General features: G+C 35.9%; 1 protein-coding gene across 1 annotated transcript in view; it reads right to left on the bottom strand.

The window, feature by feature from the left end:
- Window positions 1–23,282, bottom strand: part of LOC136026461 (arf-GAP with coiled-coil, ANK repeat and PH domain-containing protein 2-like) — a gene marked incomplete in the record, with an annotated part of 109,865 nt that overhangs the window by 54,919 nt on the left and 31,664 nt on the right. Inside the window, 2 exon segments of the mRNA XM_065703059.1 lie at window positions 1–16; window positions 7,944–8,169. The exon segment at window positions 1–16 is cut by the window's left edge and continues 90 nt beyond it. Of these exon segments, the coding sequence (XP_065559131.1) occupies window positions 1–16; window positions 7,944–8,169 (242 nt within the window).

The following is a 23,282-nucleotide window of genomic DNA, read 5'->3' as shown; positions in this document are numbered from 1 at the left end:
GATATTTCCATACCCCCTAGAATGTGTTTAAAGGAATATTAGTTTAGTCAGTTTCTCATATTAGTCTTCCAAAACTTTTTTGGTTAGTTGGGTGATTCTTCTGTGTCTCCTTCCCCCAAACACATACGTTTAGGTATTTAATAGCTATATTTTTTTTGTTAAAAATAAAATTTATCTTCTCTTTAGAATACACTTAGCTGATTCATGTGGAGAATTAGCTATGACTGCCAAAGAGACGATTACCTTGGGGACCGAAAGACATAATACTCAAAATAGAAAGTGCCATAGTGACAAACCAGTATACAGGGGAAGGCTTGTAAATATTCGAGTCTTCATCTAGCATCCAGCCTGTGAGCATCTTGGTTGTTACCCAGTGAACAAAATTTATCTTTCGTACCATTAACCTCTTTAAAAAAGATGGTTAGCCAAAGACTGGTTGGTCCCAAATATAGGCTAAGAGTCTTTTCTAACTCTGTGAAATGTGGAGGGTGCAATTGCTCGTTCCATGCAGGAGCGAAAAAGTGTGCGAAAGTTGGTGTAGCTAATTGGAGTGGAGTGAGAGTTGGTGTTGTCCAGACTGCTCCTCTAACAAAATTTCAACCATGCAGGAAAATTCTTTAAACTCCCCTGTTTTACCTACTCCTCGCACCCCAGTTCTCCAAATTCAAGAGCTAGGATGCTTAGCATCCTAAAAGAACTTAAATCACCACCCCCCTCTCACAGGAGTTGATTCCAGCTTTCCCCTACCTCCAGCATGAAGTGATGGCCCCCTCTAGAAGCTGCTTGTCAGACTGAGGGCACTACCATTTTTACCGTGGACCCATCCTCTACTCTTGACACCACCAATGGAAAACCAAAAACCTTATATGAGGTATCTGTTCAAACCGAATCCTACTCACGTTCTACCAGTGATAATATAATGTATCAAAACTGAGTTAAACATCTTGCTTGCCATACAGAAATCTGCTCTACTAATCTTGAAATTCTTAAACGAGAGTCTGCGTTGTGGCTTTTGAAATTAAAAGACAGACTAGAAGAGACATTAAGGTACGTTTTGTCCATTATTACTGACCCCCTATGTGCTATACAAAACAATCATATTCCTCCCCAACTGGATATCTTCAATTTTTTCGACATTCCCTCTTTCTTTTAGCCAAGCAAAATCAATCAAAAAATAATGAAGTAAATGAAGTGACAGTAAAAAAAAAAAAAAAAAAAAAAAAAAAAAAAAAAAAAAAAAAAAAAAAAAAAAAAAAAAAAAAACTAATCTGACCTTTTCGAATTCATTCGAGAGGTCAAGTACAGTTGAACTAGTGTCAAAACAGGTTATTAGCAATGCAACTGAACAGAATTGTCAAGAAAAAAAAAATTGAAGCTGAATCAATTATTTATGAACGAAATAATCCCACAGACATATCTTCTATTCCTATGGTAACGGAACAAGTTCCTGAATAAACGAGTAGCCTACTCGCTTCCGGTTGCATGCCGAAATTAAAAGGTCATAACGACGCTGTTATTTTGAGGACTAACAAGGTTTATGCTAAAGCGTATGCAGACAAGGATATAGATATTGTTTTTGAGAAACTTTTGCAAAATGAAATGAAAGATAACGCAAGAATAAGCAGAAAAAAAATGTAATATGTAACCATTTTATTCATGATCTCTGTAAGTTTCGTAAGCAGTGCAAGTTTTAAATATTTGTCGTAATTTTATTTTAGGTATTTGTATGTCCGATAAGTGCAGTTTAGGTCATGTTGACCATTGTCCTGTTTTAGCTTTTATTGACCAATCGTGTTGTTTTTCTCATGAATTACCAGTGGTAGATCCCAGGTTTAAAATCCAACGTCTTTTAAGGCGATGCCGAAGCATTCGCGACCCCCTCCTCCCATGGGTCGTGTTCCAGTCGACTTCCAGTCTTATACCTCTACATACCCAATGCAGAGCAACATACCCCATATACCCATCCCTCGAAAGTCTTCTCTCCGTCCCAGGTAAGTACGCGTGCTCGGTCGATCCATTCCCTCAGATCACCTTACCCGATTCAAACTATCCCCAACCCTCCCCTTACTTACTTCCCTCCCAAAAATCCACATCCCATAGACATAAATCCTCTCCGTGCGTCCAAGAATCTGAAAACTGGTTCTGGCCTCCATCCGTCTTTAGCCAAAATCAACCCAACCCCTTCTCTCTCAGACACACTCCACCCTACTTCCCTTTCCCAGCACCATCTTGCCTTATCATCCCTCCCTATAAAGAACAATCCCATTTGACTTCTCGTATCACCAGGAAACCTCTCCCCCTTCCCTTGCACTTTATTCCCCGTGGGTACCCTACCAATGTGACTCTGGTTTGAGAGTTCCTGCATGCGAAAATCATCCTGTAATAAATAGTCCGCCCCAAAAAACCATTCCTTTTAAATTTAAAATCTATAATTACTAACGCCGAAAGCCTTTATTTTGATAAACTTACTGAACTGAAGGTGCAATCAGAATTAAATCAAATTGACGTTATAGCTGTTACAGAAGTACAGTCTCGTGGCCAAAGGTCTCTCAGTTTGTCAAATTATTCAGAATTATTAAGCTCCGTCCTTTGGATCACCCACTTGAAAAAAAGGAGGTGGTGTCATGTTTTTTTACTAAATGCGATCTTTTCTCTAAAATTATTCATGTTCCTAATTTATCTGAGTATTACGAAATCCTTTGGCTAAGTACTAGACCTAAGGTACTCCCAAGCCCCTATAATATCATTGCAATATCTGTCTTCTATTACTCGCCAAACCAAAATATTGACAAAAAATGCAAATTTCTCCAATAGTTGCAGACCAGCGTTGATTTTGTTATCTCTAAGTACTTATATGCCGAACTTTTTCTGGTTAGTGATGCCAATGAACTTAAGATGAATTCAATTTGCTCCTCTCAAAAGTTAAGCAAATAGTTAAAATACCAACAACTAGGGGAAATACCTCTTTAGATGTCATTTTAACTAATCTGAATAATTTTTACAGCCCCCCCCCACCCTCAGCTTCGCATCCATTGGGTGGGTGTTATCATTTTCCCTCATCCTGTCCCCCTCTTTTAATATTAAGCATACATTCTCAGTAACTTGTGACTCTTTCAGTAACTTGTGGCTTTTCAATTCTCAGTAACTTTTGGCTCTACTGCCCCCTTTAAAATGCTGCCCTTCTTTCTTTTGGAACGTGGTTGAGTACTGAGGATTGGTCTGATATTTATAATTTGCATGATGTTGATAAAAAAATCACTACCTTTCGCAAAAAGATAAACGATAAATATCTAATTTCTTTCCCACAAAAAAGATTTAAAAAGTGCTCCAGCGACAAACTATTCATTAATCAACCCGTAAAACTCGATGAAGCTAATAAACTAAGAAAAGCAATTAAAAAGGAAATACGTAAATCTGCCCAATCCTACTACAAGAATAAGGTCAAAGAATTGTTCACCAATAAACCAAAAATTGGTATTCCGAGGTAAAAAAGTTGAGTGGTAGGAATTTGGGGAAATTCTTATTGTGGAAAATTCTCGGAAAACCTAATTGCTGGCTAAATTTAATTTCTATCGACCTTCAAAAACGATTTGACCTTGGTAACCACAATATTTTAGTTGAAAAACTTGTAACTATTGATTCTTTCCTGTTTAAATTGGTTGCCTCCGTTTTATCACATAGATCACATGTAGTCAAATATCGGAATCATTATTCCAGTCCCCTCCCTGTCCACAATTGAGTACCCAAAGGTACTCTCCAAGGTCTTATGAGTATCCTCATTGATATTGCAGATGACGTTACGGACTTCAACATGAGAGTAAACCCCTCTAAATCTATGATAATGCCAATGTGTTTCCTTAAAACCTCACCCCTTTTCCTCTACACAATCCCCCCAAATGTTTCTGTGTCTTCTTTGAATTAAATGAGGTTACAATTTCATCTAATTTAAAGTGGGATATCCACGTTAAAAATATTGCCCATAAAGCTAATGTGTCCATGACTCTTCTTAAGCTCTTGAAGAAATTTAAAGTCCCCCTTCCCATTCTTCAAGGATCTATACTTCCTTTGTCCGCCTGCATCTTAAATATGCTTGTCCAGTTTCGAATCCTGGCATCTCCCGCGATGAATTGGAAAAAAATGAATCCATTCAAAAAAGGTCCCAGAGCATAAATTTTAAAGAAGCTAAGGTACCGTACTTGCTCCTTCTAACAAAGGCAAAGCTGAAAACTCTTGAGCGCAGGAGAGGAGCATTGTGCCTCAATTTTGCAAAAAATGCAATAATAAACCTTCGCACGGAAAATATTTTCCCCAGAATGCACTCCCTATCCAGACACCGCATGCCACGTACTGTTTCTGAACCCGTTCTAATCTTGTCTCATATTCGTTGCTTAACCTCCAGGTATGAAAAAACCTTTGTCCCCTTCATTACTGATAAAATAAACCGCTAGTTTTCCTTTTTTTTTCTTTGGTATTGGTGATACTCAAGTTTTATGTTCGTTTGATTCTTTTGTTCCCTCCCCTTGCTTATATTTTCTGTTTTAAATCTTTTTAACGCTAATTTTATCTCATTTTTTTTTTGTTTTGTTTGAGTTTTTACCTTTTTAACTTTCTGGCATTTTGGCACTTAATTTTTTTTTACTAATGAATGGTTTACCTTTCTGATATTATTGTTTTTGGTATTGTTTAGCCAATCTTTAAGTTGTCGTAACTTCACTAATTTTCACAGTTTGAAAAGAAAAACTTTTCAAGAAAAACTTCACTTTTTTTTATAAAACCTTGACTAACATCTTCTTTCTTTTTTGCAGAAGAAAAAGAAGCCTTTCTTTAACTAAGCAAATACCCTTTGAAATTCAAGAACAGTGTTAGGACAGACTTCCCTTACACCTAAATTAAGGGACAACCTAAAACTAAATGAATAAAGTGGCTTCTAAATGAAATAGTTCAAGTAGCGGATCTTGATGTAAAAGAGGTAACAAAGAACGAGAGGCACGAGTAGTTATAAATTAAAATGTTTTCCTGTCTGTAGCAAAACTCAAGGCCTCATCAATAATTAGACAGAACTCAAGTTTGGGAATTAGACAATTACCGGCTGTTTGTTTATTCAACCCTTAGAACCCTCAACAATTCGCCAAAAACACATTATTGCGTAAGGTGGTAAACAAAGAATAGTTTTATATTGTTTGGTCCTTTCCTACTTATTTCATAAAATGAAATAAATGACGTTTCCTAGGATTTTATGTTAATTCTGAGTAGAATTGATAGCAATTATAGTCAGAATAGAAGAGCTGACTAGGTAGAGCGACAGATGTGTATTTTTTCTCAAAGCCATATAATATAGATGAGATTGCTGCAGACACTCGGGAAGGGGCTCGTTCGAAGGGAAATTAAACATTTTAATGTCCCTTTTTAGGGAAACCAAGGTAAGCCCAGCTCACCCTGTTTTGCCCCCACTTATCCCCGTAGAGCGATAATTTGTTTTAAATACCCGTTTGTAAAAAGAATGATCAAAAGGCCTATAAAAGGTGCGTCTTATGTGGGGGGAGGGAGCATGACCCATGGAGATAAAAGGGCAAGGGTCCTTAGTTATGTAAATTATCATTATATTTACAGACATATTACAGTCAAAAGAGAGGGCCTACTACTTCGTATTGAAACTAGAATCATGCGAATAATTTCAATATGTATTTCTGAAGGTGCAAATTGGGTCCATGACCCGTCTATCCCCTCCTCCACTACCATCTTATTAGCAGATAGGTAGGCATGCTACAACTTGTGCAAACCTGAGCCATGAAGGATTCTTAATCTCAGTACAAAATAATCTAGCGGAGTGACTTGGTTTAACAATGAGCTGAGTGCAAGTTCCAGAAATTTTTTACAGACTACGAAAAAAGTTCAGAAACGAGCCAAGTTTTAAAGATGTACTGAAGAAGCAATTGCCCATCCAGGTTTATCGTACCAGTTTGAACTGAAATCATACAAGGATTTTCAATCCGTGTGATTGGAGGTAGAAAGCGGGCTAGTGATATCTCCCCGGCATTAACCCCAAGCGTGCAATCCAAAGGTAGATAGGTTGTAATTATTGATGGGCAGAACGATGAGACTTGCATGTCTCAATATTACGTAATATTACGATAGGCATGTTACACCTTATCCTCAGCCATGCAAGGATTCTCAATCCGAGCGCAAAAACATGCTTGCTGGGTGATTCAGGGAAAAAAGCTGAATCCAAGCTACGGATATCCGAAAACATACTGCAAAACGCTCCAGCAAAAACAGTCCAAGTCCAAAATGCATAATTTTGGAGAATTGGTACAAAAATTATTGTCCATCCAAATCTCCCTGTCTCTCCCAATATCAGAATTTTGAAAAACGAGAAACATTTTCAAGGTTGTCTCAACCAAAATCATTGAAAGACCATTCAATATACACGATTAAATAGCCTAAGTCGGCAAATAACACCTTCTATATGCCGCCCCTATCGCTACCGATATTTTAGTCAAAAAGTTTTGCAATTCGTACCTTGTTTGAATCAGAATCATACAAGAATTTTTTGTCTGTATGAATAGAGCCAGAAAGTAGGCCAATGTACCAATGCCCTCCCTCCGCCATTCCCTCCAGCTATTTATTCAAAAGGTAGGCTGTTTTTTTTCAATGACAGAAACAACGATAAAATATATTGAACAAGCACGCTTGGTCAACGGAAAACGTGAATTGCGATTTTTAAATGGGTAAGCCACTATTCCGACCTTTGTACGAAAGCACTCAGATCTACTTGAACAACATGAGACCAGTAATCCAGCCAAGAGGGCATAAAGGACAGATTCTTAGAGCCGTATATCACTTTTGAGCCCTGCCTACCTCCCGCAGGAAAGTATCTGGATTTGCTTGAAATTTGAAAGACTAGTTCCTACAGTCAAGGATAGTATTGCCGGAAATTTGTTCTTAGAAAACAGACCTTCTTTACGGTCAAGACGCAAATAGGCTTAAATTTTCATGGCTGGAGAATTTTCCCCTGTCATAGAGTGACTTGTGATCAAAAGCCGACAATCACTTGTAGCAGTAGAGGGTGGGCTTGGATACCAATAGGAAGGGCTTGGACACAGTTGCGTTAATTCTTTTGCGATTAGTTAAGAAACAGTTGTAAATGATAGGGCAGCGCAAAACTTAATTTCTGAGGCAATCTTGATGACAAAAACCAAGGCTGGGCCTCTTACCATTGATTAATGGGAAACGAATAGAATATATTATTTTGAGACAATTAATATACCCTTAATAATGCTTCCTGAATTTATAGAAATAATTTGAATTAGACTTCTGTTTTGAGACAGAATAAAAATACACAAGTTTGTGGGATTGGTTGGGGTCCGAAGACAGAGAATTTTTTTTTTTTTTTTTTTTTTTTTTTTTTTTTTTTTTTTTTTTTTTTTTTTTTTTTTTTTTTTTTTTTTTTTATGCCACAAATGCCTACTCTGAGACCGTCTTTAGTGAGCATGTAATAATTTCTCTTAAAGAAACAAATCTTCTCGGGAAATATCATTTTAGAGCTTTCCAGGGATTGATAACTACAACTTAATGTCGATAGCAAAGAAACAAAGCCTAAGTTTTGCTCCAGCAAAACATTTGTCAGCAAAGCCGACCAGTGGTTTCTACAATACGTTAAGTTGTCCAAACAACGAAAATCTACTCTCTATTTGTTTCAAACTCGACTAGATTATTTCGTTTAATGTCTGTTCGTCTTAGTTTTCAGTTATTTATTTATAGTAATTCATGGTCGTTTAAATTCGACCTATTTTATAACTCTTGTCTACTCTTATTACTTTTTGACTTCGCTCTTTACTCTTCTTCGAAAAACTTTCCTTTATACTATTTTGAAATTAATCCTCAAAAGGTTCGATTTCCACACAGTCTACCACCTACACGAACATTGAGTTCAACTGCCTTACCATTTCTTTTTCTGTAGGCAAGCTGATTTTTCCATATGATGAACCAACGCCTGTTCCAAGTTTTGAATTTACTTGATGTTCTTTTGAATAAATACCCTTCTAATAGTATAGATGGCCTTTGAATCTTGGACGTGCTTGTGGCCACCATGTCCTTATTGTGAACAATTGTGTGACGATTATCCAACATCTTTTCTAAATCGTTTGTCTCCTCTCTCATAGAGGATATCTGGAAAAAGAAAGAAAATTGATAAATGGGCTGTGAAAGCAAGTAGTCGGGCACTTCTTGCACTGGAAAATGTTCAGTAAAATTATTGATACAATAAGAATACTCAGAAAAGAAAAACAAACTTTTTTCGTGGAAAAATTTTAAATCTTAAACCCATGCCGCTCGTCACACAAAGTTCGAAAAAAAAAATTAAATTTTTGGCCAAAAAGCGAACCTAGCGAGCCATAACTTCAGGACGATAAATAAAAACCCGTTTAATAACTCAAAAGAAACCCAATATTGTTCTTCAAAATTCATATTCTATACAAATTTGTTGTTATTTTAAGTCAAACCACGTTACAACAGTATTTAGCCCCAGAGACGTGACCTGGTACCACTAGGAGTGTACTTTGTGCATTTGGCTTTTTTTGGCATATTTTTTAGTTTAAAGCAGAAATATAATTAAAAAAGTAATACTGAGAAGTCTAATGACATTTCTATTGTAAAATATAAACGTCAGGTATACAATACACACAAAACAGACCCAAAAATGACACAGACATAGTAAAATCATGAGTTGATAATTTTATATTCTTATTCAATCTATTCTAGAGCTTTTGTTAAAGTAGTTTTTGAAACGTCAGAATATAATATTTGGCAATTGCTTACAACTTAGAGGACGTATTGCTTTTGGCCTTTATCTTTTGTGAGAAGGTTGTTAAAGTCGTGAAAATTTTAAAGAATTAAATAGCCTTTACCAACCACCTAGCATGATGAATGGCTCCTGGAGTTCTAAACCCAAAAATTGTCGCATAAAGATCCAATAAATACCAGAGCCAACTGCAATGCCTATTTATAGTCATCCCTGAGATGGCTTTCAGTTAATTTGGTTTCGAATCGAGCAGCAACATTTGCAATTACTTCTGGAGTTAGCTGCTTTTGTACAAGATTGTCAATGATACCTGTATCGTATTTTCCTTTGTCTACCTTAGGCCACGCAGTGAGGAATCTCTTAAAAATGTCTGGATGAGGCCCAGCAGTTGATCCTATTTTTGTGTTGAAAGTGCCTCTTAACAGAATTCCCAAGATATGATGACGGCAAACTAGGTACAACAACTCTTTCCCGAACACTTATAAGCTCTAATATGATGCATGCTCCTTTGAGTCTTCCCGTGTTGGATGCTGTATTGTCGAAGCACATCACCTTGACATTGTTGGAAAGACCCCATTCATGTAGGCATTCATGTACGGCTATGGCTTGCTCCTCTCCAGAGCTATTTGCTGTTGCAGGAACTCCCAGGCACTGTTCCTTTTCGTCATATGAAATTGCAATAGCTACTGGCTCACATTGTTCATTTTTTTAAACACCCGGCAAAGTTTACCTTCCCAATGGACAATCAGGGACTCTTTTTCAGGGATATTTACTCTACCAACAAATTTTTAGTATATTGTTCTCTGAGCATTTGCCTTCTATGGTGCAATGAAGATTTCGAGACTTAGTACTCAAGAGGGTTAAGATTTAATGCTTCTGGAGTAGTTATTAAAAATTCCGTGGAATTTATGTAGGATACTTTACATCGACCAAACAAAATGGACAATTTAATGTTTAAAATGTCTTTAATACCCCTTTCAAATAAAACTTCTTGCTTTCAGATGATCCTGGATTTTCTATAGCTTCTTTAGGGGCGTTTATTTCCTCCAAGATCCCGATTCCTGGTGGATGCTGCCTACCAGGTTCAGGTGCTGTGTTTCCTTTCGTCAAACGGAGCTTTCTTTGGTAAACTAGTCAGGTAATCCCCATAGAATAAAAGATTAAACTTAAACAAAAGGCTCATTATATTTGAAAATTGAGTTTCAAAATATATTTTAATAGAAAAAATGTCAATTCCGAGACTGATTATGGAAAAACCCGTAAAGTTCTAAGAATACCCAAAACTGCCTCCTAAAGGTACAAGGAATAAAAGATTAAACTTAAACAAAAGGCTCATTATATTTGAAAATTGAGTTTCAAAATATATTTTAATAGAAAAAATGTCAATTCCGAGACTGATTATGGAAAAACCCGTAAAGTTCTAAGAATACCCAAAACTGCCTCCTAAAGGTACAAGGTCGCGTTATTCGGACTAAAGAGTGTTGTAGAACTTTTCCTCGAAATGACAATAATTATTTATAGAACATAAAGTTTCAATAACAACATTGACTTTCTTTTGAGATATTAAGCGTGTTTTATTATTTATCATTCTGGAGTTATGGCTCCATACTCAGCTTCTTGGCCAAAAATTTGGATTTTTCAGAATTTTGAGCGACGAGCGGCACGGGTTAACGTCGCTTAATCGAGCTCAAATTTCGGCCATCTCAATATCTGGGAATATTGTTTTGTGGGCTGAGACAAACAAAATTCCGATATATATTTTGTGCGGTCACCCTAAAATACATATATGTGTATCTTTGAAGAACGAAGTGTTTGCATATTTACCCTTACCTTTGACGCTAAATGGTCAGGTCTCCTTGGTGACAAATACATTAGATCTTTTGATGATTCTATGACAAATGAGGATCTAAAAAATTAGATAAAATAGGATCAGGAGGGGGGGGGGGCTTTAAAGCAAAAGTTGGCTTTTATGTTGCTTTACATTATTTTTTGTAGTAGTTTGCAAAATAATACAGAATAATACAAAATAATACAGAATAACATAAAATAATAAAGAATAATACAAAATAAGGTTAATTCGAAAAAAATTCTCAAGTTTTACAGAAAGAGGCTATTTCAGACCTAATTAGAAAGGTGACTGAAAAATAACTGACATTGTAGCGACTATTCTATTTGGAAACACTATCAGGGGGGTATCGTGTGCCCTCTTTTGTTATTATAGTGTTTCCTTCAATCTGGGAGTGATGATGCATGATTACCAAAACTTTTAGCATTAGGTCCCACCTCTGGCTTTTATCTCAAGACCTAGTACAAAAAGAAAACTGCTGAACGAAATAGTAATAAAAAAAAACTAATCACTTATTAACGTCTATCTTATCCTTCTTAATATTTTATTTACTTATCTTTCTGTGCTCATTTATCTCTTGAGCGTTGCAACGAAAACCTGTTTGATTGAAATTCACAAAGCTCTTAACAGGTCAAAGACCGAACTGAGACTGGCCGATAGATAATTGTTTCTTTATTGTTAATTAAAAAAAACTCCAACTGAAAGTAAGAAGCAACGTTAAAACTTAAAACGAACACAAATTACTCCGCATAAAAGGTTGGATACCGCCTCCTCAATACCTCGCTCTTCACGCAAAAGTTTTTTTTAGCACTTAAAAAGATATATTATTCTAATTAAACGATCATTGTATTTCAGGAGTCGTTCTTAAAGAATTGGGACAAAAAGTCAAATTTAGCGTAAAGAACGACATATTTAGGAGGGAGCAACCCGGCTCATAAATGGAATAATTTCTGTTCGTTTAAAAATTTTGATGTTACTCCTTATTTACGGTAAAAAAAATATTTAATTTCTGATATTTTTTTAAATAATGGCAGGAAATCTGGCTCCCCCTCTAAAACAAAATCCTCCATGGAGAGTTGCTTCCGCGCAAAATCCCCAGGATAATTCCATCTTCGCTGAGCCCTCCCCCCTTCCTCCAGAAATTTTTTTGCGGACAATGCAACCAGAAAAATTGTCCTTAGCATACTTTCATTTGAAAAAGACTTCGATTTTTGATTGATTTTCAATTCATGCCAGAAATCCCCCTACACGGAAATTTTACGGAAATCCCCTCCCCCTTCAACCCGGCAGAAAGTTGCTTCCCCATGGAGAATTTCTCTCGCTGAAAATTCAACCATGAGGAATATCTCCAATGGAAAATCTCTCCCCCTTCCCCTCATATGAAAGAATCCTCTAGATAATTCCAAACCCCCAGAAACTTCTCAATATGTAAAATTGAGTCGGCAAAGATTTGAGTCGGAAAAATTTCCATGGAAGGGTTATTTCCGGCATGAATTGAAAAGTGATCAGAAATTGGAGTATTTTTCAAATGAAGGTATGCTTACGAGAATTTAAAATGAACAATCAAGTCAAATTGAAAACGATCAAAATTAATACAAACAGGAGTAAGCCTACTGTTTCTCCCTCCCTTCTAAATGCTATTACGTCATTAACGTTTTATTTAAAGCTATGCTTATTTGGAACAATGTAGATTAATTTTTCCAAAAAATGACGAAAATAATCAAAACAATAATCATAATAATCCTTATGAGCGAAAATACAAACGAAAATTAAGTAAATGTTCAATATATAGTTATATTGATTTCTGGAAGCCCCAAGAATTCTAGATTCGAAATCTTAATTAACCGAAACTCATGATTTTTCAATATGTCAATTACAAAAGAAAACGTCTAAAATATATTTGGCTTTCTGTAAAGCGCAAATGACACAATAGACTGTTAGAATGTTTAAGAATGGAAAGGGGGCTGTAACCCCATTCCCATTTGTAGTAATTTCTATTTGAAAAAGTTGGTCTAAATTATTCACTTTACTTTCTACTTGTTTTATCATTTATCTAAATCAACCATCACCCCTGAAAAAAGAAATGAAAAAATAAAACACGCACCCTTGATCGGTCTTGTGGCAAAAATTACAAAATTCCACATTTTTGTAGATAGGAGCTTGAAACTTTTACAGTATGGTTCTCTGATGCACTAAATGCGATGGTGAGATTTTTGTTAAGATTCTATGACTTTTAGAGGGTATTTCCCCCTATTTTCAAAAGTAAGGCAAATTTTCTCAGGCTCGTAAAATCAGCATAAAACTCTGATTCTTTTGACGTATCTATTAGTATCAAAATTCAATTTTTTAGAGTTTGGTTTACTATTAAGCCAGGTCGCTCCATAAAACGCCACTAGGATTCTGCTTATTTAATTTTAATTTAATCAAAAATATCTTGGATAAAATAGTCATCATATATAAATATATATATATACACACACACACACATATATATATATATATATATATATATATATATATATATATCCATTTTTTAAATCCATAAAAAATCCATTTTTAAATGAATGTCTTTTGTGGTGCAGGACGTGAAAGGTGAACCTATGGATGATCATTTGCAGCTATAGTTGCCCTGGAAATGTCTTGGACAAATCAGCAAAAGATATTCTCCCTGGAGACCTATTTTGCGACAAAATCATAAAAAAGTGTACAAATTCAGTTTCGAAAGCGTTTCCATTGTCGCAACTTTCCATCAAAATCAACGATTGTTAGTTGGATTAAGAAGTTTAGAGAGCATGGGACTGTGGTGGACCTATGTTCTAAAGCCGCAGGGGGAGCTTATTCAGGCAGGGAGAAGAGTGCAAGGACAGAAGAAAACATTGCTCCAGTGAGGGATTCAGTAGGACGCAGCCCTAGGAAATCAGTGCGTAGACGCAGCCAAGAACTCGGAATAACAAGGGAGTCAGTACGGCGTGTTCTTACGTATGATCTGAACCTATACCCATACAAGATTCAAATAAAGCATACATTAACTAATGCTGACAAGAAAAAGCGAATAACAATGTGTGAATGGTTCTGTAATTTGCTTGAAAATGATGAAAACTTTCTTGAGGACGTTTGGTTCTCGGATGAAGCCCATTTTTTGCTTTCCGGGCACGTCAATAGCAAAAAACATATTTTTTGGGGTTCGAAGGTTCCGGAAGAAGCGCTTCAGAGGCCGCTTCATTCCGTCAAATGTACTGCCTGGGTGGCCATGAGCAAGCACGGGATTATCGGGCGTTTTTGGTTCGAAGATGATAACGGCCGATCCCAGACAGTCAACAAGGAGCGCTACATAGCTGTTCTGAACAAGTACTGGGCATCGCTAGGACGCCGGGGAGGGGTTGTGAGAGCTTCACAATGGTTTCAGCAAGACGGGGCCACATCTCATACAGCCAACCAAACTATTTCTTGGTAGAGGCAGAGGTTTGAAGAGAGACTCATAAGCAGAAGATGCGATGTGGAATGGGCCCCGCACTCACCAGATCTTAACCCCCCAGATTTTTATCAGTGGGGTTTCCTCAAAGGCAATGTATACCAGGGAAATCCACAAACAATTGAAGAACTGAAAACTGCCATCACAGCAAAAATAAGAGCCATCCCGAAAGAGGAATGTAGAAAAGTGATTCAAAACTTTGCCAGACGCGTACAGGTTTGCTTGCAACGAAATGGTGGACTTTGGAGCACATCTTAGAAAGCCATAAATTGACTAAAAATTGATAGAAATAGCTGAAACTCTGATGAATGGTCTTCCACAAACTGAACAATGTGTGATGGTAATTTGAAATAAATAGCTTTTTAATCAAAACCATAATTTAAATTTTCATGGGTACGAATCTTTTTGGGTCACCCTGTATATGAAACATCCTGGGGGTGTGTTTGGCTCAGTTGCCACATAAGTCATGAAAGGGTTCTGCGTAGGACTAAGGGACGTTTTAATTCTGTAGTATATCCAAGGTTGGAATTTTAATGGATTTTAGTCAAAATTTGGCATACAGATATCGGTATTTTGAAGTAGTCTTTCCAAGTTTTGAAGCAGTTGTCTTTTGATAAAGCTCAATAATAGAAACAGTAATTGAAGATACTTTTTTTATGATCAATTGTGAAAATTTCATGTCATACAAACAGGTCTGAACCCAGGGTGGGGAGGGGGGGGACCAGGTCTGACCAAAACTTCACAACTTGTCACAAACATGTCTATTATATTCTAAAATAGCACACTACTCAAACGGTGCCAATTTTTTTTGTTTATATATACATTTTTCTACTTAAGTGAAATTCATTGATAATATTTTCGGGTCATTTCAATACTTAATGATTATAAGACTTCATTTCTGCTTGTCTCAGGTTTTAGGCTCTTTCCTTTTCTTTGGAAAACTTCTCTTTTTGGAGAAACTTTGTTGAATATTAATTTCTGTTCTGGCAAGATAAGAAAAAACGAGGATATTTACAGCCAGTAAAAATTAAAGTGCAATGTAAATATTTCAGCCCAGACCGTTGCTCGACCGTTCTCAGTGCAAAATTAAAAATAGGACCATCAAATAAAAATTGAATAAGAGGTAATGTTATCGCGTTGCCTACAGTAAAGGACATAAGGCTTCAATGTTTTTTTGTCCCAGAGGCACTTTATACGGAAGGGGTGGTCGTATAAACTTCGGAGGGGGCATTCTATTGGAAATTGGAAGTTCTACAGCCCTTTTAAGTGATCAGAGGGCAACTACCCCACCCCCGCTTTCCCCCCCAAATGCTTCCGATAAATTTATAACACATCTATTTTGTTAAAAATAGTCCAAAGATCAAATAAAAGAAAAAACTCCGGGGTTGACACAATACCCCACACCCCGTACAAATGTTGTATGTTTTGCCATTATCCAAAAATTATAGGTCTTAAGAAAGTACCCAAACCCTTGTTTGTAGTGATTTTTTTTTCGTTTTAAAAATTATTTGCAGATTCAGTTTATGTTTCACTTGTTTTAAGATTAATCTATTCATTTACATCAGTACCTGTTGTGTGTTTGTTTGCTATGATTGTTTATTTAATTTCTGTTTGTTTTGGGTTTCATTTATACTTCAATAGCAAAAGATTTTTACTCGTTTCAAGCTTGATTTGCATATTCAATTTAAGCTTTACTCGTTTAAAATTTATTTATTCGTTAATATTAGTACCTGTTGTATGTTTTTTTGCTATGATTGTTGATTTAATTTCTGTTGATTTTGGGTTTCATTTATTCTTTAATGGTAATTTAATGCAACGAGGGGGAAAAGAAAAAAAGATGCCGCATATGCAGAATATCGTAGTTCAAGCAACTTTTATTGTTTTTCAAACCAATAGATCTTTCTCATAATTCAAGCCAAGGGATGGTAAGTTTCCTATATAGGGGTTTTGGACAAGGCAGTTCTAATAATGAACTATTTCATTATTTTCAAGCAAATACATTTCCCTTGAAGCCAAGGGTTGGTTAGTTTGCTATATAGGGGTTTTGTACAAGGTGGTTCTAATAGTATACTTTCTGTTTTGATATGACCCTATTTTAAGAGTTATGGGTTATTGCAGTTTTTACTAAGGGCAGTGATTGTCTCTTACCAGGTTGCTAGCTACCGCTGCAACCTGGATTGCTTGTCATTCTGAGTTTGAATTATTGTAGGTTTTTATTTTTTATTTTTTTGCCCTAATTTTAATAGTCTTTACTTTTCCTTGAAAAACTTCTTCTTCAGATATTTTTTTGAATGGCAATTCAAGAAATTAAATCCAATTTCATTTTCGAAATCAAGAAATATATACACCAAAATTAGCCCTAAATAGAAATAAGAGAGAACCCTATTCCAGTCCTATTCACAATGAAAATAATTAATTCGGATTTTCTCTTCTACATTATAATACTAAACAACCAAGAAAAGCATTATATAATACCAGACCTGTTAAGCGATTGGCTTTAAAAAAAAGCATTAAATAAAATGGATCTGGAGTTAATTTTTTTGAATTGCTATTCATTGTTTTAACTTCTTATCAGTCGCAACACAACTATATAAACATGAAAAAACGTACTGTAATTAGTTACTACAGTGCAGCGTCTATAGGACTCTCCTCCCAAGGAGGGGGATTGAAGGGTAAGTCACCCTACAGTAACGACTGCGAGTTTGTCAATTTGAATTTGTCATTTTTTTTTTACTTCTCTAATGTAAAATATTTCTTAGAAATAATTTTTTGCCCAGGTTAATATAATGGGAAGTATCCAATATTTCACTCATTTTACGATCGCGTTCCATAATGGAATTATGGAATAACATCGTGACAGTCTTGGTCAAGATGATTTGATAGTTGCCATTCTAGAACCAATTTTACATGGCAATTGTTCTCACTTGAAAGTTTTTTTTCCAAAACTCATTTTTAATTTTTGGTTATTATGGGCTAAAATTCGTTCTTTACTAAGTTGTAACTGTCGCTGCAACCATAATCCCTCACAAGATTCCCTGCAAATTTCAGCTTAATGCCCTTGGTTATTCCTAAGATATTCAAGACATGACCTTTTGAAAACCTGGAGGCAAATAGTGTGTTTTGTTTTAGTTCACCATCCCATTCAATATTCTCTGAATAGTTCAACTTAACACCCTTAGCCGGACTAGCGATATTGCAGATATATTCTTTTGACAACCTAGATGCATATAGTGTTTTTTATTTAGCTTAACATCACCTGAAAGTTCCAACTTAACTATTTTAGCCGTCCTGATTCACTGCACATACGCCTTTTTGACAACCTGGATGCAAATAGTGTCTTTTAATTGAGTTCAACATTTCCAGAAAGTTTCAACTTGACAACCTTAGCTGTTCCTGAAATATTGCAGAAGCCCCCAGTTTCCTAATAAAACGTATCTTCAAACAATTACTAATATTTATTGTTTCCAGTCCTCGTCCCAGCGCCTGTGGGGTTTATGTTATCCTCGGAGGCAATTTTATTGAACTCACTTGTATTGAACAAAACTACTATTTCTACATTTTAACAGAATCTCTTTGATAGTTAAGAGGGAGGGGCAGAAAAAAGTCAAGAAAGATGGTCTGGTTGCTCCCCAGTCATTTTTGACTCTTAAAAAGAACACAAGAACTTTAGTTTGATATCAAACAATTCCCCTCTGAAGCTTCTACGACCACACCTTCCATATGAATTGGCCCTGGAGAAATATAGATAAATAATACGTGAAGGTTTATGGCTCTTACAGTACAGGCGACACTAGAGATTTGCTTCTGAAAACACAATTTGAAGATTTTTTCGATTTACAAATATATATATATATATATATATATATATATATATATATATATATATATATATATATATATATATATATATATATATCTGTTTTTAACGTTATATGCTAGACAGGTATTTAGAGCATCAGAGTACGTAGATCTTCTTTATTTCTATGATGTATGGAGCTGCAGACTTTTGATATAACATATACCATTCCTCGAGGACGGGATAACCCACGCAGTAAACCTTAATTTGTATCTACACAGTTTGAACAAACTGGTTGTTCTACTGCTACCATTTGGCCGAGAATGGAAACTAGTAAAATTAAGTAAAGTTTTAGCCGTTATTTGCATCTTTTGTAGGATTTTCCTTGGGGAAACTATGGGCTTTTTAAGATATATGAGAGAAAAAACGTTTTTTGATTCTCACTTAACTTAAAAAAGAAAATCTTTTTGAAACAGATTCCTAGTCCCGATCATGGAAATTAGTTTTAGAAGAAGAGGATTTGAACCCTCCTTGAGCTACAAAGATTATTCTTAAATATAAAAAATAAAATTTAACTTGAGCAATAAATAAGAAAAAACTTACTAAATTTGGAAGAGCTCGAGATAACCTATAAATTCCTGCCATTAAATATTCATTAAATACAACTTAGTTAAGCCAAGGCAATAATACGATGAATTATCTAAAATACATCAGTTTATCAAGTAATTAATATGATTGTCACGTTATCTAGGATTGATAATTTTTTTTTACTCAACACTTTTGCTGTAGAAAATATTTGGCAACTTAAATGTTTATTTGGTATGACTAATTCAAACGGTAATAATAAAAGTGTCAAAACTGGATGGGGTTAGTTATTGGGAAAGGGAGCTTGATGCTTAAAAAATAAAGAAGTTTTCAAATATTCTCTGATAATTCTGACGAGGACAGAGAGTTTGAGGGGATGTGGGGCATAGATTCTTCTTTAAGATAGAAGGCCTCGCTATTCCTAAGTCTATGGGGGTGACTAATGGCGTATTAACGAATTGAGTGCTGTAGAAACCGTGGCCCGGTTGTAGAGCAGCTAATGCGATCATGTCTCACAAAAAAAATGTACATTCTGGTTGAGGGTTTGCGGTGATGGTGATTCTAATTTTACACTTTTCATTCCAATTAGCCAGCACTTTCGAAGAGTTTTAAGCTCTTTTTTTTAAATTCTCAAAATTATTTTTTCACGGCAAACTATTACTATCAAGATAAACCTATGCAACAGCCATCATTTCTGAATTAACTTTAAATTAAAAAAAAAATCCCACTAAACAGTTTTAAATACATTTTTAAACTCTCGGCTACAACAAGCAATCGTCCACTCTTTAATAGATTGCAGTTATACTGCAACAATTAAATGGGTTTAGAGTTAGGTGTACCATACATTGTTTTAAGCCTTGGTAAGCCATTGGTAATGTCTGCAAAATAATTTGAAGTATTTCTACTTTTCCCTTATCAAAAGACACTATTTGCTATTATTTTTCAAGCAACGTCGTTCTCACGTATTATACCATGCAATAATTTAGACCTTACTATTAACAACTCTCTACAAAACCATAACTGGAATATATGCTTATCCTTCATCCCAATCTATTTACCCCCCCCCCTAAACTACCCGAAGAAATTTCAATTCCCCCTTAAATCCTTCCTTGCAACCTCCTCCCATCCAATTTTGGGATTACCTGCTTTTTGTTTGTCCTTAGAAGATTGTCCAAAAAGAATTATCTTTGACAATCTTTCATACACATAATTCGTCCTAGTCATTTCATTGCTCCTCTCATTATAGCCCTAGAAAGGATGATAGAGCCATATTTTTTGTACAGCTAATTGTTTGAAATACAGTCTTAGACATGAACCCAAAACAAGCAGTAGACAATTCTTCCGGGAAACTTCTAATAAATCCTCCTCTATTAATATCTTCACTGTAACCGAATACAAAACCGTCTTCATTTTGGACTGCATTTTGGCGCGACCGAGTCCTAAGTGATTCCGACTTTGTGGATGAAATGACTATGGTACGCACCTCAGCAGCTGAACTTGAAGAAACTCTTACCACCCTGTCGGAAGAAGCATCGAAAGTGGGCCTAAAAATCAGCTGGCAAACGACTAAACTAATAATCATTGACCCGGTAGACGCAATCTCGAACTCAGCTGCATTCAGCATATTAGGATATAACACTAAAGTTGTGAAATCGTTCCTCTACCTTGATCAAAGCTGAAACTCAGTCCCGTATCACGAAAGACACCTCAATCATGGACCAACTCTGTCCCTCCGTCTGGTCGAAGCCCAACATTAACCGCAGAATAAAGATGCGTAGTTACAACACCACTGGAAACCAAGCTCTTCTCTACTGTGCTGAGACATGGTCTGCCACCGTTTCAGTACAAAACGCCATAGACGTGGCTCAAACCAAGTTCCTCAGACGATTCAAAGGGAATGAGTGGCATGACTTCGTCTCCAAAACTCAACTGCTGTCACCCACCAGCCAGACACCTAACTTACTTCAGATCGCTGCATGAACTCTTTGGTGGTTCAGCCACCTATACCGCATGCCAGCAGAAACGCCAGCCAGATTTTCCTTTAGTTTTGATCCCTTAATGCACAGCTGGAAGCGTCACCGTGGAAGGCCTTATTCTAGATGGAAGGACAGCCTTGCTCACTTCCCGTCATTGATCGGTAGCACCACAGACGAAGCTATAATGCTAACACAGGACCATCTAATTGGAGGCAAAGAGTGGCTTCTCTTTCTACGTTGGACCATCAGCAGGAGAAATAAGTCAAGTAAGTAAGTCTATCACGCCATACAGCCAAAAACAAACATTTCTAATAATGACAACGATAAAAAGGTGTTAAGGCCAAAAACAATCCTTTGGGGCAATGCTCCACTCCCGTTTGACACTAGTTAAACGCCTAACGACCCTGTTAAAGGTAAAATTGATTGCAATTGACCTTTCCAAAAATTCAGTTCTGCTGAATATTATGAGAGTACACTTATTTTTGTGCAAAATCATCGTCCGCTTTTTATCAGGTTAATTGAAATTATATAAAAAAAAAGAGAAAAAAGTGGACAGTAACATTAAAACCTAAAAAAAAAAGTAATGAAACAACCAAAGCTTAAAACAAAAAGAATTACTTTTAACAAAATGAATAACAAAGTCAGGTCCAAAAGGAATGGAGATTAGCAGAAACAATAGCGATACTACCACCGCGTAAAACCTCCTAAGGGCTAGAAAACGATGCGTATTTCCAATAGCGGACATTTTGTTCATTACGACATAAAAAGCTGAAATACTATTTCAATAAATGACACAGTCAAATTTAAAGGAGAAAACAAAGCAATTTCTTACAATTTCGTGACTTTCAAAGGAATACCTTTTCTCGCTTGATTCCATTTCATTCAAAAGTAAATGGTGACTGTTCCCAAAATAAACCCTTTAAAACGTCAATTGGCGAATCGCTTAAGCAATATTTTGAATTGGTGAGTCAATAAATAATTCACAAACTGAGTTCTGCAGTGACGCAGTGGGTTTGACCTTAGCTAGGTAACAGGAGACTCAGAGATCAATCCTTGCTGTGGTAACACACTGCAGGGTCTACGCACGGACCTTAGTAGTCAAGAAGCATCGTTAATCCGATTGCTTTGCTTCACAAATTGATCTTCTGTACATTTGAAAGGAATATAGTTAAAAATGAGAAAATATTGATGATATTCTATTATATTTAGACTAATGAAACTAAATTGATTGTTTCAAGTAAAGCATACTAATCAGTAGTCAGCACTCAAAATAGAAAATTTTCTTCGACAGAAGATATATATCTGCTTAGATTCAAAACTTCATCCGTAAAATTCAATATAGACAGGTCAAAAGAAAGGTATATGAGTTTCAAGTTAACTTTATTCTGAGCTTCATTGATGATTTTATCACGAAGAAGCAAGAATATTATTCCAACATGTCAAGTACCTTTCTAAACACAGATGAAGACTTCTGATGCGACAAAACTATCGGGTATTTTTACGACAAGATGTACCCTCATGCGTAAAAAGCAAACACAAAGTATATTCAGCATAGTGATACGTCGCGGGCAGCCAATGCTTAAGTTGGTCCACATTCCAACTTTTAGGTATCTTTTTTTTTCTTTTTTTTGCGTTTCTATAGTTTTAATGTTTTAACGTAAGACGCAAAATTTCCAATAACTCAGTAGCTGATAATCAGTAGCTGATAAAAGTTTGACTCGAATATTGATTTCAATACCATTCCCATATACTTTATGTTTTATATCTTTAAGCGAGCTATAATTGTGCATGTGTATATATTCTTTTCTCGAAACGGGCCGATAAAATTTTTTCTTAAAAGTTACACAGTCACATTTTCTGGCCTGAAAAAGCTATCAAGATACGTAACGACTTTTGAAAAATTCGTTTTCCCCTCTGAGAGCTTTTGAAATATTTTTCTCAAATCTTTTGCGAAATACAACTAAGAAACCAAAATACCTAAAAAAAATCAAAACAAAGTTCGTTTTTTGGACTAGGGAGACTGAATATCAGTCCTGTCATTACCAGAGCTGGATTTAAAGCTTTGGCACTTCTTGACCCACGCGTATTTGCCGCTCCACTTTTACGAGATTTTCGGGGAAATCCCCGAAAATTCTGAGATAATGGATGCACTGAACAGAACGCAACTGATGAGCCAAAAGTAATGAAAGAGAGAGATGATACCAAACACTCAGCTTGCATTCTTGGGGGACAGTTTATAAGTGGCCACGGAATTCCTGTGTTGTTTTGAAGTCACTTTTCTGCGAATAGGCAGCGCAGCGACAGAGTGGACCTGGTGCTTTAACGATGAATCACAAAATTCCATTTTTTGTTAAGAAAAAAATTACTCAGTGATAATTCGTTGCGCCCCCTGGCATTGTGCGCCTCTAGGCCCGATCCTAGGAGTTTATTAATAAATCCTGGCCTGATCATTACTATTTTTAAGAGTTCTGACCTGAGTTAATTTTGCTTTTTTGATTTAGGTTGACAGAAAAGGTCAATTGAACTTGAAAGTTGAATATCTTAGAGAAATGTTTGCATGGAGTACGACTCGTCATAAAATTGCATATTTCAGAAGGAACATAAACCTGAAACGTCAAAATTATTTTTAGCTTATAACAAACATTGGCAAGAATAGTATATACATGTCCTCGGACGAAACATTAATTGATGCCAAATGAGTTACGAAGAGTCAACCAAATAATATATATACCAATTATAACAAGTAATTCTAGAAACTGACAAACGAAACATGGGAAACCGTGATGAGACCACGTGATTTGCACTGT

The sequence above is a fragment of the Artemia franciscana genome, chromosome 4, assembly GCF_032884065.1.
Source record: "Artemia franciscana chromosome 4, ASM3288406v1, whole genome shotgun sequence".
NCBI lineage: Eukaryota > Metazoa > Arthropoda > Branchiopoda > Anostraca > Artemiidae > Artemia > Artemia franciscana.
Note: the sequence above shows the minus strand (reverse complement) of the source record. Positions and strands in the feature narration are given on the sequence as shown.